Source organism: Notechis scutatus, chromosome 14 (assembly GCF_049901735.1).
Source record: "Notechis scutatus isolate UNSWTSFEM ecotype Mainland chromosome 14, rNotScu1.2, whole genome shotgun sequence".
In the NCBI taxonomy this organism is placed as follows: domain Eukaryota; kingdom Metazoa; phylum Chordata; class Lepidosauria; order Squamata; family Elapidae; genus Notechis; species Notechis scutatus.
In genome coordinates this window covers 2,592,502-2,613,611 of record NC_142022.1, presented here as the reverse complement: position 1 = coordinate 2,613,611, position 21,110 = coordinate 2,592,502, and the positions used below count along the sequence as shown (strand labels likewise).

Below are 21,110 nucleotides of genomic sequence, written 5' to 3'. Positions count from 1 at the left end.
AGGCCCACCTGCACAGCCCCCCCTTTCTGTTTTTGTGTGTCCCCCCCCCCCCCCCCCCCCCCCTCCCCCCCGGGGGGGGGGGGGGGAGGAAGAAGCTTTCCTCCTTCTGGTCTTTGCATGTCTTCTCAAAGCTTTCCAAAGGGGGGGTTTCTTGCCTATTTCTCCTTCCCTTGAGGGAGCGAGGAGGAGAAAGAGAAACAGGAGAAGGACCACCTCCTGGTCTTTGGACAAACCCCCACCACCACCATGTTCTTCTCCACAAAGGAAACTGCCAGCAAGGGAGGGATTTTCAGCACTGGGAAAGATTATGCCACCCTTTCCGCCTTTTTCTTCCAAAGTTAAGAGCATGAGAAGGTTTATAGACTTCAACTCCCAGAATTCATCTTCAAACTCAAGCATGGCTGGCTGAGGCATTCTGGGAGTTGAAGTCCAAAGTCAGGGTTGGAGTGCCCTGGTTTAGAAGATGAGGAGAATCCTGAGTGGGAAAATGGCCAGTTGGGTGGAGTGAGGAAGCGCTCAGGGCAGCTGAAAGAGCCGTTCCCGGGTTCGGCGATGGAAGCTCAGCCTGGGTGCAGCTGATGGGCACCTGAGCCGTTCTCCTTAAACACAAAAGCGCAAGAAGAGACATGCCTTGTACAACTTCGTCTTAATCACCCGGTGATTTCTTCAGATCTTCTCGACTTCCTCCTGCAAAGAGGAAGCAAAGCCAGCCCAAAAGAGGAACCTTCTCTGGTTCCTTCTGTCCCGCTGGAGCTCCTGGTCGATAAAAAGCCAGACAGAGACATGTGGCAGCTTTGGATCCTGGCCCTCTTTCGTCCTGCAGGTGAGTTCTCAGGTCAGAACAATTTCTGGGTAGAGAAGAGCCACGTTTCTCTTTCCTAAACTCTGGGCAGAAGAAGAAACGGGACAAACCCGTTGGGCGAGGTTGGCAGGAGGAGGAGGAGACCTTGGGAGTCCTCTCGGCTTCCCTTCCCGTATCCAAGGGGAACTTGAAGAGAGGAAGGGGTCCGGGGAGGGGGATTAAAAACCAAAACGAAAACCCCAGAACAGCACAGAATTGTGTCAGTCCGAGGAGTCATTTCCAAAAAAATGAGGATGAATAGGTGAAGCAAACCACACTTTTTAGGGTGACTAAAGAACTTCTCACTTAGTTCGAAACTGAACTAACCACACCAACACTTTCCATTCCTTCCAAATTTCCCCATTTCCCCATCAGCTCACAAAAGAGCTTTATAAAAAAAAAAAGAAAGGAAAGGAAAATCAGAGTAAGCCCCACAAAAGGAGAAAAATAGGAATTTAAGAGCTGGATTCACGTAATAGGCTTTGTTTATGTGAAAGCTTGGTTAGAATGAAGGTGATTTCCTCCCTTTTTGGGGGGGGGAGCCAAGCCAGATGTGCAAATCCAGCTTGGTTGGTTGGTTTAGGGTTCACTGAACGCTCAGAAAATGAGTCAGTTTAATAACTGAGGTTAGCAAGTTGTCGGAGCACAGCAGGGCCCACGCGGCTGCTTCAGTGGTGGGATTCAACATTTTTTACTGCTGGTTCTGTGGGCGCGGCTTGGTGGGTGCGGCAGGGGAAGGATATACTGCAAATTCCCCCTTCCCTCCCCACCCCCCTAACCTGCTTTCCAGCTCCGTTCTCCTGTGCAGGGCAACCAAAGGAGATCCAGCCGATCAGCTGGGACTCAATGGGAGGCAGAGAATAGAAAATGGGGTTGGCGGGGCCAGTCAGAGGTGGGATTGGCCGGTTTTCCGAACTACTGAAAATTTTTTGCTACCGGTTCTGTAGAACCGGTCAGAACCGGCTGAATACCACCTCTGGGATGCTTGTCCTTTTTAGAGATTCTGCAGAATTCTTCTTTCAGGCATTTTGGAGAGAATTGGAGAGGTTCAGAAGTGGTCTTCAGCAGGTTCTGACCAGTTCTGGAGAACCAGTAGTGGCCAATCCCACCTCTGACTGGCTCCACCAACCCCATCTCTTATCTGCCTCCCATTGAGTCCCAGCTGATTGGCTGGGTCTTTTTTGGTTGCCACTGGAAGGATTGAAGGAGTTTTAAGAAGAGACTGGACTGCCATTTGTCAGAAACAGTGTAGGGTCACCTGCTTGGGCGGGGGGTTGGACGAGATGACCTACAAGGTCCCTTCCAACTCTGATTATCTGTATCAAGGACTATCAAAATCTTCTGCTTCAGTTCTTTGCAATGTGTGAGAAAACTAATTAACAGTCCTCGGCTTCCAGCCATAATGGAGCAATTTATGACCAGTTTTGAACTTATAACGCACACATGTATTCCAATGGCCATGTGATCACATTTTGGGTGTTTAGCAACCGGCCTGCATTTATGGTCGGTTGCTAAATAACAGGACTGCAATAACAAGACTGTAATTTATGATGTGTTTTTTTCGGGCAACCAGTGTTTACTTCCATTTTCCAACAAAAAAAAAAAACATTCATTAGGCTAAAACGATCCACTTAATGACTGCAGCATCTTCTTAATGACCACCGCAAAAAAAATATTGTAAAATAATCTGGTGCAGTCCAGTGTGGTGACTCAATTAACCACTGACATGATTTACAATTATAATTCCAGGCTCAATTACAGTCGTAAGTCGAGGACTATCTGCTCTAACTGTTTGTAACTGAGTTCCAAACTCTTTGGAACAGGGGATTAACACTGGGCATTCAAACTACACAGGCACTGCCATCTTCAGGATGGTAGGGTGGCATTTTCCCCCCACAACCCTGTTTGTGTGTCACACTTTCTGTGGGAGTGGGAAGTGCAGGCCTGGTTGCAGAAAAGGGGTCATTCTTGGGGGATCAGTATTTCTATAGGCATTTTGCCTGGCATGGTCCTTTCCCCCAATTTAATTTTAATTATTTAATTCAGTATTCTATTTTATTTATTATTAATTGTGGTGCTTGGGAGAAAAATCCTCTATCTTGAGGTGGAGAGGGAGCAGCATTTGTTTAAAAATGCAACATTTGGGACATGTGATTAGGAACAGATGACATGGTTTATCAGCCAGGGCTGGCTGTACAATCAGTCCTGGCTGGTTTATTAAATGTTGGCTAAATAGCAGCATGTTTTAGTATGGCTTTGTTGATCTGGATGTGTGAGATTTCAGCAGGAACTGTTTTTACAACGCTGGAACACAATCAAGACCTCTGAAAAATAAGATTATTAAAAAATTGGAGGGGAGATAATTCTGTTTCTTGAAGATCTTCAATCAGGGATGGAATGCAAATATTTTTACTACCAGTTCTGTGGGCGTGGCTAGGTGGGAGTGGCTGGGTGGGCCGTAGGACTGTGTGGGCGTGGCTTTTTTGCAGCAACCCCCATGCTCCATTTTTTTTTTTTGCCTCCTGGGCCTCGGGGAAGCCTCCTGGGTGAAGACAGCGAGGGGGAACGTGGCACAGCTGATCGTTGGAACAGCTGATTGTCGGAGCGGGTGTGGGGGAAGAAGTACCAGTTCGCCGAACGGTAGCATTTTTACTACTGGTTCACCTGAACCAGGCCAAACTGGTAGAAGACCACCACTGTCTTCAATATACTGTTGAAAGAAATGTCCCCAGTTTGTTCCCAGCCAGGACACACCCCAGACGTTGAGAAGAAATGGTTGCAGAAGCCAGCTGCCAGAAAGCGGGATTCTTTTAATGTAGGAAGAAGGCAAGAAGCAAACAGTGACACAGCTTCCTGGCTTGCGAGCAGCTTGGAAGTGTGAATCGGAGCCTTTTATGCTTTAATTCCACTTTGAAGGAATCCTGCAGCTTGACGGGTTTTGATGGGCTTCTGAATGCCCTGGGGTTTGGTTTTACTGGATTAATACTGGGTTTTACTGGTTTACTTGGTCCCAGGTCTTTTGTTTTCCCTGTCCTTGGGGTTTAATCCTGTCAGAGGCAGGAAAAAGGGAGTTTTGGTTTACCTTGGAGAATTTATTTTTAGCCTGATTCCCCTTATCTTGATGGCTCTACTTAGTGTTTCTGTTGTCAGCTCTATTACCTTTTGTAACGGCCATTAGCAGGGCTGCTATGAGTTTTCCTTTCAGCTGGTGCTTCTTAATTTCCTTAAAGGGGGAAGGTAGGGGTGGGATTCTACCAGTTTGGACCAGTTCGGGTGCTTTATTTCCTGATTTTTGAGCACAGCTGATTCACGTGGCAGAACCGTTTGCCACGCATCAGCTGTTTTACTCACTGGGGCTGCAGCAGAAGGTAAATATCACAGCTAAAAATGGTCTTTTCTAAATGCTGGGTGTGCAAAGCATGCGCTCACCAAACCAATGGTTTCACTGGTTGAATTGCACCACTGGGAGTAGGGCCAGCTTGAGTCTCTTGGCACTGTTTTCTGAGGATTCTGGCACTATCCTTTTGGGGGTTGTACTTCCCACAATACCTTGAAATGTTTTTTTTAATTTTAATTTTTCCAGCCTTCCAAGGGGTGGAACATGATCCCAAAGGCGGCTTCAAGGGGCCTCTGCAGGAATTTCAAGATGGGGTCACCCAGAACAAGACGGTGCTGGAAAACGGGACAGACACCCCTTGGAGATCAACGTGGCTGGCCAGCACAACCAGTCCCCTCCTGACCGTGCAAAGCAGCACGGACTACAAAGCCAGTAAGCCTCAAAAGGAGGGGAGGGTGAGAATATGAGTCCCAGGCTCTCAGGAGAACCGACGCTCGCTACCATCTGGTTTCACTGATTGGTTGCACTGCTATAACAAAAATAAAGGAATGACGGAATGCAGAATAGCACAGTTGGAAGGGACCCTGTAGGTCTTCTAGTCCAACCCTCCCCCCCCCCGGTCTTTCTTCTCCATGATTAAAGTTGTATTCGTTCATCGGAATATAAAATACAAAGAAAATGAAAATAATTGGAACCTAGGGGAGGAGAAGAGGAAGAGGAGAAAGTGCGGGATAGAAAAGAAAAAAAAAATGTGTTGATTTCTGTTGCTGAGAGAGACAGTTGTTAAGTGAGTTTTGTCCCATTTTGTGACCATTCTTGCCACAGTTGCTAAGCGAATCCCTGCGCTTGTTAAGTCAGTGATATGGTTGTTAAGTGAATCCGGCTTCTTCATTGACTTTGCTTGTCAGAAGGTCCCAAAAGGAGATCCTGTGGCCCTGGGACTCTGCAGCCATCATAAATATGAGTCAGTTGAAGAATTTTGTATGAATTGTGATCATGGGGACACCTGCCACAGTCGCAAGGGTGAAAAAAAAACCCCATAAGTTACTTTTTTCAGTGCTGTTGTAACTTTGAATGGTCACTAAATGAACTATTGAAGGTTGAAGACTATATACTTAGCCAATCAGCAAAACCAAAATCAACCGTTCCATTTTTCCCCCCATCACAAGCACAACATCCAATAGCTGAATGTCAATGGTGAAAAATGTAAGATTCTATATTTAGGCAAGAAAAAATAAAATTCACAGGTACAATATATGTGGTTCCTTGCTCAATAGCAGTAACTGGGAGAGGGATCTCGGAGTCCTAGTGGACAACCATTTAAATAGGAGCCAGACGTGTGCAGCGGCCGCCAAAAAAGCCACATAGTTCTAGGCTGCATAGATAGAATCAAGATCATGTGAAGAGTTAATACCACTTTATAAGGCCTTGGTAAGGCCACCCTTGGAAATACTACATCCAGGTTTGGTCACCATGGTGTAAAAAAGGTGTGGAGTGTTGTGGCCCCGATTCCCGAGCCTGTGCTGTCAGAGGAAGAAGACCTGGAAGATGAGGAGGAGGAACTGGGAATGCCTTCCTCCCCAGGACCTTCCTCCCTGATAATGCCTCAGGTTTCATTAGACAACCGAGAGGAACAGCCTGAGATTAATCAGGAGGAGGGCATATCGGAGCAGGGAGTCAAGAGGAAGAGTGTTGGCTTGATCCTAAGCAGCGTCGTAGGGAGAAACGTGAGCAGCAACGTAGGAGGCGTGGGAGGGTCAGAGAGTGAGCTGAGTCATTGAGCCACACCCCACAGGGGATAAAAGTGGGTGTGTCTTCGGCTGGAACTTTGTACGGGACAAAGTTTAATCTTACTTCAGGTTTTCTTCGTGAATGATTTTTGTGGACTGCCTTGTAATTTTCTGTGAGTGGATTTTTATTTGTTATCAGTTCGGACTTGGCAGGCAGAGCATGTTGGAATGCCAAGGATATTATCAGTTCCAAAGAATTAACTCTGTGAAGTCAGAGCCAGCTTGCCTGCCTGTGTTTGTGTGAGTTTGTATTCTTTCATCTTTTGGGAAAGAAGAAAAGTGAGACAGAACTCTAGAAAGAGTGCAGAGAAGAGCAACCAGGATGATTAGGGGTCTCTGGAGGCTCAAACATACGATGAATGGTTGCAGGAACTGGGCCTGGCTGGTCTAGTGAAGAGAAGGACCAGGGGAGACAGGAGAGCAGCCTTCCAATATCCCAGGGGCTGCCCCAAAGTAGAGGGAGTCAAGCTATTCTCCAAAGCACCTGAGGGCAGGACAAGAAGCAATAAGGATGGAAACTAACCAAGGAAAGAAGCAATCTAGAACTAAGGATAAATTTCCTAGTAGAGCAATTCATCAGAGGAACACCTTGCCTCCAGAAGTTGTGAATGCTCCAACACTGGAAGTTTTAAAAAAGATGTTGGATAATCGTTTGTCTGAAGTGGTGTAGGGTTTCCTGCCTAGGCAGGGGGTTGGACTAGAAGACCTCCAAGGTCCCTTCCAATTCTGTTATTCTATTCTGTCCTGTCCTGTCCTGTCCTATCCTATCCTATCCTATCCTATCCTATCCTATCCTATCCTATCCTATCCTATCCTATTCTATTCCATTCCATTCCATTCCATTCCATTCCATTCCATTCCATTCCATTATTCTATTCTATTCTATTCTATTCTATTCTATTCTATTCTATTCTTTTCTAATTCTTATTCTATTTTCTATTCTATTCTATTTCTATTTATATTCTATTCTATTCTAAAAGGAAGTTTTTAAAAAAAGCTGTATTAGAATTGATTGATTTTGGAAATACTTTCAAGGAAAAGCTTAGAGTTTTAAAATGGAGGCCTCCTTCTCCCCCAAACATCATCCCCACATCACAGCGACTTTCATCTACTAACTCAAGGGTGTCAAACTGGATTTCTTCGAAGGCTGCATCAGCCTTGTACTTCTCCACGGACCGGCCAAGGGAGGGTGGGGTAGAGATGGGACAGATGCCTCCCACAGCCCCCCTGCTGGCCAAAACAGAGTGCAGGGGCCACGCATGGGCCGCTCACGCTCCGTTTAGGCCGGCACACTGCTGCAGGAGGCCACCCAGGCCAAAAACAGGGCACGGGGGGCCCCATATGCCCCCCACCCACCCCGTTTTGGCTGCTAGTGCTGCGGGAAACTATTCAGACTGAAAATGGAGTGCCGGGAGCCCATATGGGACCCCCCTGTACCTCATTTTGGCTGGCAGAGCTCCAGGAGGCCATCCAGGCCAAAAACAGGGCACGGGGACCCCCCACATGGACCCACACCATGCCCCCACGCACCCCCCTGTTTTGGCCAGTAGAGGCATCGCAGACAGGTCTTTTGCTGTTTCCAAGCTGCCCCCATGGGCCAGATTTACCCACCCTGAGTTTGACACCCCTGTACTAACTGTCCCCCCTTCCTGGGCTCCTCCAGGGAAGCTGACAGCCCCAACCATCACCGTCCATGCCAAGAACGGGACCTGCCAGGCCCTCCTGAGCTGTGCCGTGCCAGAAGAGGAAGCCGGCGACCTGAGTTACACCTGGTTCCAGGTCAACGGCAGCGTGGTTCTCTCCACGGCGCAGACACTGAACGTTGCCCAGAAGCCTCTGCAGGGCGCCCCGGATTACGTCTGCATTGTTCGCAGCCAGGCGGGTGAAAGTTCCAGCATGGTTTCGTTGGAGAAGCATTGCCAGGGTGAGCGCAGCTTCTGGTACAAAAACGGGTGAGGTTAAGGCACCGGAGGGTTTTGCCCAGGGGTAGGGCAACGTCTGGGGGTGCACATGGGGCACATTTTGACATTGTGAGGGCAAGCTCACAAATGTGGCTGATGCAGCAGCCATGCCAGTCAAAAACACCCATTTAGAAGAAGATGGAGATTTACGATATTTATAATTATGATATTTGTAAATATTTATTTATTACTTGTATGCATCGCTCACCTCATTACCTAACGTGACTCTGGGCTAAATGCTCCTAGATGCTCCTTGTTCACCCTCAAAGGACTCTGCAGATATAACTGATAACTTTTTCTATCTGCCAACAGAAACCGGCTAAAGCCCCCCTCCCCAAAGCATCTTAAGTAAAAGATGCCAAAAGATCCCAAAAGATAAAAGCAAAAATCATCCACAACCTACAGTGAAAGATCCATGAGACAGACAGGTAGAAGACGCAGAGCACATCAATAAACGGCTATTAGCAGCCAAAAGACACAAGGAAAACTCTTTAATCTCCCAACACATGAAGAGACTCAACCATAGTTTCAACTGGGAAACTGTGCACATCGTAGATCCGTGATGGCGAACCTACGGCACGCGTGCCACAGGTGGCACACAGACCCATTTGTGCGGGCATGTGAGCCCTAGTCAAATTGACTTGCACTGCGCATGCACGCACCTCCCAGCTGAGTTTTGGCCCATTTGAGGCCTTTTCAGAAGCTGAAAAATGGGCCTTTCAGAAATACTGGAAGTGGCAAAACCAGAAGTGCCAAACGGGCCGTTTTTCGACCTCCAAAGGCTGCAGAGGCTTCCCTCAAGCCCCCGGGAGGGCAAAAACACCCTCAAACGGGCCAAAAATCAGCTGGGAGGAGCACACATTCACAGTGCAGGTAAGGGGGGGGGTTGCACACGCATACATGGGGGGGACAGGACGCATTGCATTGTGGGTGCTCACACACACACACGTGCTTTCAGCACACCACAACAAAAAGGTTTGCCATCACCATCCTAGATCAAAACCACTAGGGAATTCCTAGAAGCTTGGCATACAGACGAATCGACAGACACATAGAGATAAACCCCATTTACGCACCAGCGCAAAGAGACAATAAAAAAAAGCTAAAAAGCAACCATCAAACCAGAACACCAATAACCAAGACCAAGATAAGAGATTAATACCAGACAAAAAAATCAAATAGAAAACAATAACCTAATCGAGGAACTACCAAGGAGAAAACCACACCCCACCAACCCTGGCAGAGCAAACTATGTATAAATAGGGAGCAAGCCCCATGACTAACGATATTACTTTGTTTGGTAATGAAACATCTGCAAGGAAACAAGCCAGCTCAGAGAGCACCAAGGGGCCCATCATCTTTCTATCTTTCTATTCCTGTTTAATTGAAATATTCCTGTTTAAATAATAAAAAACAAAAACAGGAGACACAGAACACCCGGCAGGCATCAAGATTGGCATTTAAGGCATCGTGTCAGGATTCTGGCAGTTATCCCAATTAAATCATTAGTCTCCAAACTCCCAAAACTTCAAAGGATTTATTGGAAGTCAACATCGGCATGACCTGGGCGTAGCCGACTCTGAGACACATAATTCACTGTCACCCTTGACCCTGCTTTTCTCCCCACTCCTCTGGGTTTATTCATATTATTATTATGATATCATATTATTCATATTCTCCAATGAAATATGTCCATAGCCAAGAGTCATCAATCATGCTCTCCAAATTAGATTTTTGCACAGCAGAAGCTTCAGCCATCTAATCAGTCTCTGAAGAAAATATGATTGGAATGTACTTTCGATTCCACACTGCCGCCTGCTCTTTGAAACTCCCCCTTCTTTCTGTTGCCAACTACAAAACGTGTATAGAAAATGGTTTATGAGCTGACACATCGCCATCTTCCTTTTCTAACCCGACAATGGCTTATGGCAAGAGATGCTTGCAATCCTGGGAAAATTCATTTCGTGTGACTCCAGAGATGGGATTCAAAAATCCCACCAACCAGTTCACTGCCTGGTTGCTGAGTGGGCGGGGCCATGGTGGGCGGGGCCTACCCAAACTTCCTGTTTCCGGCTTCCGGTGGGCCTCCAGAGCCCGGGGAGGCCATTTTCACCCTCCCAAGGGTCTAGAGGCCCACCGGAAACTGGAAATAGGACCATTTTGCCACTTCCGTTTTTTCTGGGAAGGCCGTTTTTCGCCCTCTCAAGAGTCCAGCGGCCTCCCCCAGGCCTCTGAGAGGGCAAAAACGGCCTCCTCTGGGCTCTGGAGGCCCACCAGAAGCTGGACTCAACCGGTCAGTTGAAATACCGGTTCAGCCAAACCGCTATAACTTTAACATCCGGTTCGCTCGAACCGTTTCAAACCAGTAGAATCCCACCCCTGTGTGACTTACCAGGGAAGATATCCTGAAAATAACCGCAGAATGAGTCAAGAGTTTGAGCATGCAAAAAAAGTCAGACTTGTAGATAACCCAGAACATTTACCAAAGGTTAATGCTACAGTTAAAAAGACCAGGTGTAGAGTCTGGGTTAATGGTGGTGGTACATTAATTTTAATTTCCAGTTGTAGAGTTTGGGTTAATGTTAGTGGCACAACTGCTTGTCAATCGTACCATAGAATTGGAGGGAATTTAGAAGTCTCCAGTCCAACATTGCACTGATGGTCTTACCTAGTTTGGGTAATGAAACTTCTGCAAGAAAACAGCCAAGTTCAGAGAGCACCAAGGACCCCTCATTTTAACCCTGAGCTGCAAATATTCTTCTCTATCAGCCTGTAGGGTTGACAAGGATTCTGTGACCAATGACCATTCAGCCTCTGTTGAAAAACCTCACCACTTCCAGTGGCAGCCTGTTCCTCTGGCCAACAGTTTTTGTACCCTCAGGGAGTTGTGAGGACACTTGCCAGGGGGTTGCACATAGTCAACCTCAAGAGCATCCTTGCCTACTGTAGGAGTGAATCTACTCTAGGCAGGTATCTGGGCTAGGCAAGATGATCTCCAAAGACCGTCCAACCTATTATTCTACGATGAAATACATCATGATACCAAAGTCACGTATTTTGGAGTAGCAACTCCTCCCATTGGGCGCACTGATCGGGGTTGGTGAGAGTCAAATCCTTACTCGGCTTTCCCCAACCTGGTGCCCACCATTTGAGTTGGGGTTGCTAGCCTGGTGGGTCATTTGGGGGGGGGGAAGGAATGTCATAAATCAGGGTCTCAACCTTGGCAACTTTAAGCCTGGAGGACTTCAACTCCCAGAATTCCCCAGCCAGCTTTGCTGGCTGGGGAATTCTGGGAGTTGAAGTCCTCCAGGCTTAAAGTTGCCAAGGTTGGAGACCCCTGTCATAAATGATACTTCATAAAAATGCTTAAACCACTCAGCAATTTTGCTAGAAAAAAATAGGGTTCGGGGAAGGATCTAACTGACTTTGCTTTTATTTGGGGGTTCCTACAGATCCGCCTATCACCAGCAAATACCTCTCGGCATCTTTTTACGCTAAATATATCGTCCCACCTTTCATCGTTCTTGTGATCTTGCTGTTTCTCTTCTTAATGTACAGACGGAAAAGAGGAAGAGGTGAGAAGTCCCTTTTTTTCTCTCTTTTTTTAGCAGGAATGCTTATTTGCCAAATGGTTTAGTATTCACTCTTAAAACGTACGAAGCACGGTTGTAGGAATTGGGGGTGTCTGGTCTAGTGAAAAGAAGGACTACGGGTGCCCAATATTTGAGGGGCTGCCACAAAGAAGAAAGGAGGTCAAGCCATTTTCCAAAGCAGCGGAAGGCAGGACAGGAAGCAACGGATGGAAACTCATCCAGGAGAGAAGCAACCAAAGAACTATTTCATGACAGGGAAAACGATTAACCAGTGGAACAACCCGCCTCTAGAAGTTGTGACTGCTTCATCACTGAAGGCTTTTAAGAAGAGATTGGACTGCCACTTGTCTGAGGTGGTTTAATAGGGCAGGGGTGTCAAACTCAAGGCCCGCGGGGTCGGCCTGGAAATATCAAGGGACCGGCCCACAGTGCCTGTGCCAGCCCCATGGGTAGAGGTGGTATTCAGCCGGTTCTGACCGGTTCTCCAGAACCGGTAGCGGAAATGTTGAGTAGTTCAGAGAACCAGCCAATCCCACCTCCGACTGGCCCCGCCAACCCCATCTCTTCTCTGCCTCCCTTTGAGTCCCAGCTGATCGACTGGGTCTTCTTTGGTTGCCCTGTGCAGGAAAAGGGAGCTGGAAAGCAGGTCAGTGGGGTGAGGAGGGAATGGAGGCTTTGCAGTATATCCTTCTCCTGCCACGCCCACCAAGCCACGCCCACAGGACCGGTAGTAAAAAAAAAATCCCCCAGTTTCTTCCACAGCCCACGGAGCCACGCTCCCACTCCCTGTCCGCTGCTTGGCCTCCCTCCGAATCAGATTCTGACAGGGGCGCGACAACTAGCCAGTGAACTAACCAACGGTCCTGGCCATGGGCAAGATGACGGGCAGGGGGTGGGGGGTGCCCCAGATAATGCCTGCAGCAGCCCAGCATGCACGCAAACAGCAGATCCTCCAAAGCAGGGGTCCCCAACCACCGGGCCTCAGACCGGTACCGGTCCGTGGAACATTTTCTACTGGGCTGCCGGTTTGCTGGGCACCGCCATCTTGTTTTGGTGAGAAAGTGCTTCCGGTGAGCTTTTCCAGTTGGAAAGCAGCGTTTGGGTCCTGAAGGAATCCTCGCGCCTTAGTTTCATCGAGGGGGGCGGCGGCTTTGAACAAAACTAAGGCGCGAGGATTCTTTCAGCACGCATGGCAAGGCGAGCCGAGCGACCGTCCCGAAGCCGTCGTGAAACCCATCGACACAGGTACAAAGGAGGAGTTGAAGGTGGCGGGGAGAAGCGGGGGACGGCTGGCTGGCCGGTCGCTCGGCTCGCCTTGCCATGCGTGCTGATGCCGGTACCGGGCTGCAGATCATTTTGTGATGCCGGTACCGGGCCGTGGCACAAAAAAGGTTGGGGGCCACTGCTTCAAAGAATTCACCTCTCTTTTCTTTCCCGTCCAACAGAAATACACAGCAGCATGGAGTCCATCAACGAGTCTTCAGGTATGTCACCTTCGTAGCCACGGCCCTCATCAAGAGCCACGGCTGGGCCACATTCACATTTCTTGGGTGCCGGGATGGGGAACCGCTCTGGGGTGCTGCAAATCAGGAGTTTGTTTGTTTGTACTTTCATGTAGCAGCAAAAGAGGGTTTTGGGCACAATAATCAGGAAGTCCAGGCAGTTTAAATGAATATATAGGTCAGTGATGGCGAAAACTGTTTGTTGTGGTGTGCCGAAAGCATGTGCACGCGCAATAGTGCATGCGCATTGCATGCCGGCACCCATGATGCAATGCACCCCACCCCCTTACCTGCATCCCACGTGCAACACCCCTGCCTCACCCCCTTACCTGCACTGCACATGCACGCGCCTCCCAGATGATTTTGGGCCCGTTTGAGGCCATTTTCACCCTCCCGGAGTCTCAAGGGAAGCCTCTGCTGCCTCGCGAGGCCAAAAAACAGGCCCATTTCGTCACTTCCAGTATTTCTGAAGGCCCATTTTTCGGCCTCCCGAGGCTGCAGAGGCTTCCCTTGAGCCCAGGAGGGCGAAAACAGCCTCAAACGGGCCCAAAATCATCTGGGAGGCGCATGCATGCTCAGTGCGGGTAAATTTGGCTTGGGCTCACGTGCTCGAACAAATGGCTCTGCGTGCCACCTATAGCACGCGTGCCATAGGTTTGCCATCATGGATATAGGTTTATTGCGAGGTCAACTCTCGACAAGAATCTGGCCGACTAACGGTTCAAAGCAAATTGGTAGCAGATAACAATTAGCGGAACTCAAGATGGGACTTGGATCTTGGGACTTGGATGGGACTTTGTGAGCACAAAGGGACTCGAGGCTGAGGACTTGCTTGACTCCTCCCTCCCTTGGGCTCAGCCTGGTCACCTCCTCTATTGCAAATCAGAGCAGAGGAGACCCAACCTTGCCGACTTCCAACTCCCAGCAGCCTCAGTTAGCACATGTAATGGTCTCTTTAGGCGGAGCATCCATTCTCCAATCCTGGGCCTGAACAGGGCTTAATTCTCATTTCAGAGTCCGACAGTGAGGTGGGTCCTTCGGTGGAACAGACGGCAGAGGTCACCTTCCTTCCCGAGGTAATCCAGTTATGCCCTGTGGGGGGATGGAAGTCCCGTTTCCTTTCCCACCTTTGCCTGGTCTTCTGCGTAGCATAAAATGTCAGCTTTTGTGATAATAATAACAAAAAACAACCGGAAACAGTGAACAAGAGATTTATTATTAAGTTTTTGCAAAAAGGAATTCTGCTCATGGCAGAAGACATTTTCCCCAGGAGGGCTGGGGTTTATATATAGGTTCAAATATACAATCTCTGCCCCTGTCCTGGGTTCACAATCTATCCAAGTACGTATCTCCCTACGCCACACCCATAGCGTAACACCTGTTTCCTTGTCTTTGGAAACTACCCTTTTTCTCATTGCTATGTCTTTCTGTTATGTCCATCGAAGCACAATGGATCATTAACCAGTTCCGTTCGGGTCACTATGACCCAGTATCTCCCACATATATCCTAACGCCAAGAAATACAACCCCACATATAACAGCGTTCCAGCAAACCTCCATTCCAGCCAATAACTCCGAGACAGACATCTCTCAAAAGTTCCTTTTATTTGGATAGTAACTGGCTCAACTGTGGAATCCTGAATCTGAAAGTTTTGGGCTTCCTTGCAATAAGTAAAAACTACAAAATCCACTCCCTGCACCCATCACCACATCCCATGGCCCAATCACCATCTGTCCCAAAGTAAGACTTCCTTTCACTGTGCGCAACACGACCTGACCTTGAATCAGAAAAAGAATGTTGTTATGTCTAACTAGATCTACTCCAATGAATTCCCCCCTCCCCCTTTCCCAGGCCCAATTGTGGCAGCGTGGGAGCATCGGATCTCAGTGTGGCTTCCAAAGCTGGCATAAGAAATAGAGTCCCCAACTTAGGAGTTGCTTAACAAGTGTTTAAATTTGCAACAGACCTACCTTGGGGCTACTTACAACACAGTTCCAACGGTCAGGCTGTCTCCGCAACTGCATGACCGAAGTTCAGCTGCCCGATAACAAGGCCACATTTATGGCTTTGTTCGTAGGATCCCACAGTCACGTGACCACATGTGCTGCCTCCATTCACCCACACGTGCAAACTTAGCCACAGTCATTGGCTCGTGACCAAGTAGATACCCAAATGCAAAACAAACTTACAGCCAAACCAAAAACAGGCTTGGAAATAAAGGTTTTGCCCCGGGGGAGGTTCCAAAAATAAACAGCCCTCCGAGGTCCACGGCCTCTACTGAGGTTTGTCAACAAGTCCAGTGGTCCGAGTTTCAGAGCTCGCAAGGAGAAGTCACAGGAATTATCCAAGCCAGGAATGCAGGAGGTCGTTTTCAGCAAAGCCAGCCACAAACAACCTCCAGACTAACCTTCCAGGCAATGGCCAATTTAGGCCAATTTAATTTAAACCACTCAGGGGTGGGTTTCTACCAGTTCTATCCACCTCTATAGAACTGGTAGCTCTTCAGAGCAGAAATGGTGGGTTGCAGGAGGGATGGACAGAGTCCCCACCTTGACCAGAGGGCTGCTGCCCCCAAGAGCCAGAAGCTGCAGGAATATTAGCAAGCAGCAAATCCTGCCTTCCTTTTGCTATCTTGGCAGCCAGGACAGAGGAGTGTGGATAAAAATGGCTTTTGACTTTTAAAATTGCACTGCTGTAGTTCGATTCTCTTGCTCCGCCAACAGCTGCTCGAGGTTTTAGACCACGGCTCTCCAAACATGGCCGCCTTTAAGACTTGAGGACTTCAACTCCCAGAATTCAACTCCCAGCCGGGAATTCTGGGAGTTGAAGTCCTCCACTCTAAAGTGGCCACGTTCAGAGCAGAAATGGTGGGTTGCAGGAGGGATGGACAGAGTCCCCACCTTGACCAGAGGGCTGCTGGCCCCAAGAGCCAGAAGCTGCAGGAATATTAGCAAGCAGCAAATCCTGCCTTCCTTTTGCTATCTTGGCAGCCAGGACAGAGGAGTGTGGATAAAAATGGCTTTTGACTTTTAAAATTGCACTGCTGTAGTTCGATTCTCTTGCTCCGCCAACAGCTGCTCGAGGTTTTAGACCACGGCTCTCCAAACATGGCTGCCTTTAAGACTCAAGGACTTCAACTCCCAGAATTCAACTCCCAGCCGGGGAATTCTGGGAGTTGAAGTCCTCCACTCTTAAAGTGGCCACGTTTGAGAACTCCCTGCTTTAGAGCTACAGACATGACCATGAACAGATGAAAAGGGGTTTTTCTCTTCCTCGCAGGGCGTTAAACCTCTTTCTCAGGACAATACATCCACTGCCGAAACGGCCATCGGCAACCAGGAAAAGGCGTCCGATGCACCGAAGCAGCTTCCAACTCAAGCATGATTTTTTGCTTCAGATTCTGGGTCACTGCCTTCTTCCGCCTTGTTAAGGAATGTTAAGGGTGGTGGGGTGTGGAAAGACGTCTGGCCACCCCAGAAAAGAAGTCCTGGAATGACCCCACACACACACACAACACACACAGGAGAAGGATTCCAAAACTGGTATCTCATCTCCAACTTCGCTGGTGACAAAACTGACCCATTTTAGTCTCGCTTAGGTTCTCAAACTGAACAAGGAGAGATTCAACTTGGAAATAAGGAGGAATTTTCTGACATTGAGAACAATCCACCCCTGGAACAGAAGTTGCCTTCAGAGGTTGTGGGAGCATCATCATCACTGGAGGCTTTCAAGAAGAGACTGGACTGCCATCTGTCAAAAATGATGTGGGAAGACAAACCGGAAGACAATTGAGGGAACCAGGAGTATCTAGTATGAGAAAGAGAAGGTCTAGGAGTGACATAATACAATCTTCCAATATTTGAGGGGCTGCCACAGAGCAGAGAGGGCCAATTTTTTCTCCAAAGCACCTGAGGGCTGAACAGGAAGCAATGGATGGACATTGGATCAGAGAGATCCAATGTAGAACTAAGCAGAAATTTCCTGATGGGTGCATCAATGAGTTAATTTGTGGGGGGCTCCGTTGCTGGTTTTCAAGAAGAGGCTGGACAGCCATTTGTCCAGAATAGCCTTGAGCACGGGGTTGGACTAGAAGACCTTCAAGGTCCCTTCCAACCCTATTATTCTATACTGCAGGGGTCCCCAAACTTGGCAACTTTAAGACTTGTGGACTTCAACTTCTGGAAATTGAAGTCCACAAGTCTTAAAGTTGCCAAGTTTGCAGACCTCTGCTGTACTGTAGGTTCCAAGTTGAATGCACCATATTATAACGTTTGTGCTCTTCAAGTGAATTGCCATTCTGGGTGTCTCAGGTCTTGGTCCTCCCATCTGTAACCTCTTTTGTGTGGAACCACTAAAATTAGTCATCCACCAATTCTGGATGACGTGTCATCAGTCTGTAATGATACCTATCCTGGTTCGAATGGAAGTCACAGTGGAAACCTTGAAGGTTCTCATGTTATGGATGAGTCAACAAGAGAGTGGTTTACAAGATGGAATGAATAATCTTGAAATTAGAAAAAAAAGCAAAATGGGGAACGTAGATTTGCAACTATTATGAAATGAAGGGTAATATTTCAACATGACAATATGGGGTGGGGGGGGGGGGGGGGGAACAGACCTGCCCTACCTAACTCCTGGCTCCCAGAAACTTGCAAGATCCTTATGGAGAAGGGGTGCCATCTCTTCTCCTTTCTCTGGAGAAGCCAAAAATCCCTACGGGAACATCAAAACATGAGAACATGAAAACCACCTGGGATCCGTGGCTGAGACTCTTGGGGAGGGGGCACCCATATTATACTTAAGTCTGTTCCAAGTTTGGGGGTCCTTGGTGCTCTGTGATCTTGGTTGTTCTCTTGCAGACCTTTCATTACTCAACTAGGTAACATCACCAGCCTCCACGATCTGAATGATAGAATAGAATATAGAGTAGAGTAGAGTAGAGTAGAGTAGAATAGAATAGAATAGAATAGAATAGAATAGAATAGAATAGAATAGAATAGAATAGAATAGAATAGAATAGAATAGAATATTGGAAGGAATAGAATAGAATAGAATAGAATAGAATAGAATAGAATAGAATAGAATAAATATTGGAAGGAATAGAATAGAATAAATATTGGAAGGAATAGAATAGAATAGAATAGAATAGAATAGAATAGAATAGAATAGAATAGAATAGAATAGAATAGAATAGAATAGAATAGAATAGAATAAATATTGGAAGGAATAGAATAGAATAGAATAGAATAGAATAGAATAGAATAGAATAGAATAGAATAGAATAGAATAAATATTGGAAGGAATAGAATAGAATAGAATAAATATTGGAAGGAATAGAATAGAATAAATATTGGAAGGAATAGAATAGAATAGAATAGAATAGAATAGAATAGAATAGAATTCTTTATTGGCCAAGTGTGATCAGACACACAAATGCCGATTTGGTGCAAATGCTCTCAGTGTACATAAAAGAAAAGAGACATTTGTCAAGAGTCAAGAATCATAAGGTGCAACATCTAATAATAGTCATAGGGTACCATAAGCAATCAAATCATGCTACAAAACAGTCAATATAAATTATAAAGATACAGTCATACAGTCACAAGTGGGAGGGGGTGGGCAATAAGGAGTGATGAGAAGATTAATAGTAATAATAGTGCAGACTTTGTAAATAGTTGGACAGTGTGGAGGGAATTCTTTGTTTAGCAGAGCGATGGCGTTTGGGAAAAAACTCCCCTTGTGTCTAGTTGTTCTGGTGTGCAGGGCTCTATAGCGTCGTTTTGAGGGAAGGAGTTGAAACAGTTTATGTCCGGGATGTGAGGGGTCTGTAGATACTTTCACAGCCCTCTTTTGGACTCAGGGTGCAGTATACAGGTCCTCCACGGAAGGCAGGTTGGTAGCCATTGTATTTTTTCTGCAGTCCTAATCACTCTCTGAAGTCTGTGTCTGTCCTGTTGGGTTGCAGAACCGAACCAGACAGTTATAGAGGTGCAGATGACCGACTCCATCATTCCTCTGGAGAACTGGATCAGCAGCTCCTTGGGCAGTTTGAGCTTTCTGAGTTGGCGCAGAAAGAACCTTCTTTGTTGGGCTTCTTTGATGACGTTTTTGATGTTAGGTGTCCACTTTAAGTCCTGAGATATGAATGCTGACATCCATGCCAACAAATTTCAACGCTTAAGCTTCAAGTAGCACTGATTGTGTCTGTAATGTCTGCAACAAAACAACTAAGCTTAAAAAGGACCAAGGACCCTGGAGTTGTCCTCCTCTACCTTCCGCTCCTCTGCAGACCCCACTTCCTTCTGGCATTGATGATGATGTTACCTAGTTGGCCCCTGAAACGTCTGCAGTAGAACTACCAGAACCTCCAGGACCCCAGACTTCAACCCCGAGCTACGGATATTCCCTACTCTTCCAAGCTTAACATCAATTTGTTATATAATCTGATTTTTTGATTTTTTTATTTCCTCCCAGTGTTAAAACTTACAAGTTTGCCATCCCAAACAGAAGTACTGGTAGTTGTTTTTTTTCCTTCTTTTCATAACCAATGATCCAGCTATTTATCCTGTAATGAATCCCTGACTGTAAATAAACACCAGGAGTTAAATTGCTTTAGATTGGATGTTCTTTGAATGGTGTTAATCCTTGGTTTAACACCCTCTTGAGTGATAATAGGCCATTGAGTCTTCGCCCTCAAGGCTTCAGCGATCTCTTGGTGTACTCTGACACTTAAACCAGGGATCCCCAACCTTTTCGACGCCGCGCCCGGTTCCGGCGTCAGCTGGCCCGGCGGTTCCAGCGTCAGCTGGCGCCGCCATCTTTTTTGACGAAAAATCACTTCCGGTGACGTCACGAAGTGATTTTTCGCTCAAAAATGGCGGCGCAGCGCTCCGGTGAGCTTTTCGGGTAGAAATGGCTTTCTACCCGGAAAAGCTCACCGAAGCGCTGGCGCCGCCATCTTTTTTGACGAAAAAATTGCTTTTTTTACCAAAAAAAGATGGCGGCACCCAGCAACCAGCGGCCCGGTAAGGCTTGTTCCGCGGCCCGGTACTGGTCCGCGGACCGGCGGTTGGGGACCCCTGACTTAAACCACAGAAACGAGGTGCAACATTTACATCTCTAAACTTAACAAGTAAATTGCAAATCCAGTAATGTCTAATTCACTGGTTACTTTTATGAACAGGAGAGCAATTATGATGGTCCTCGTTGAAGGATCTTTATGACTCTAAATTTCAAGAAGGAAAATGGTGACATGCAATCTTGGGGCAGGTTTGCTGGCAAGACAGGAAACCACATTCATACCTCTGAACACTTGTCTTTACCATTTCTAAAAAGCTACTGTGGGGGCGCGATTTGTAAGATGTTGTTTGATCATTTGGAAACTGAACTGAAAAGCACGTCACCTTGGCTCGCTCTTCTTGGCAAAAGCAACCCATTTAAAAATTTTAAAAAAAAGTTGAAAGGGACCTTGGAGATCTAGTCCAGCGGTGCCAAACTCCTGTGGTCCATTGGGTCATCCCAGGGCCTAAGCTTGGCCTTTCATCTGAGCACAAATTGGGGAGGGGGGGGGAGTTTGCTGAAATCCTTTGGGATAAGGCTGATCAGCACGCACCTTTATCTTCCTTGAAATGCTGCCAACCAATTAGTGATACGAGGCCAAAACGGAGCACAAATTCAACACAGAGCTTCAGGTTTCAAACCGACCAGTATGAACAAAGTTGCTTCCTGCAAAGATTCCTGTCCTTTTGCGCCTCCTTTATGTCTTATGGGAAGGGCCAATCACCTCCAAGCCTTACTCCCAAGTCACCCTTTTGTCTTAGCTGATCTTGCCTTCTGGCAGCTCTGCGCATGCACGCACTGGGAACAGGCTCCCCTTGTTCCTCTGCCTCGCTGCTGTCAGATTCTGGAAGCTCCGGAGGCAGCATCCCACTCAGGCCCTGGCCCCATCTCTGCACTGGACGCAAGACCCTCGTCCGAGTCCTCCCCAGACTCCTGGACTGGTCCCCGTTCTTCCCAACTGTCTGATTCTGCTGCCACCTGCACAGGCTGCCGGTGAACCACAACAGGTATGGACTCCATCCCAGT

At 47.4% G+C, this 21,110-nt stretch overlaps 1 protein-coding gene across 1 annotated transcript; it reads left to right on the top strand.

Moving 5' to 3' along the window:
* The first annotated feature begins 700 nt into the window (after nt 1-700).
* Nucleotides 701-17,091, top strand: LOC148129495 (uncharacterized). The gene is made up of 7 exons (XM_087943253.1): nt 701-823; nt 4,425-4,610; nt 7,632-7,892; nt 11,382-11,504; nt 12,968-13,006; nt 14,039-14,100; nt 16,305-17,091. The coding sequence occupies exons 1-7, from the start codon at nt 784-786 to the stop codon at nt 16,407-16,409; spliced, it is 816 nt and encodes a 271-aa protein (XP_087799379.1). The 5' UTR covers nt 701-783; the 3' UTR covers nt 16,410-17,091.
* The last annotated feature ends 4,019 nt before the right edge of the window (nt 17,092-21,110 follow it).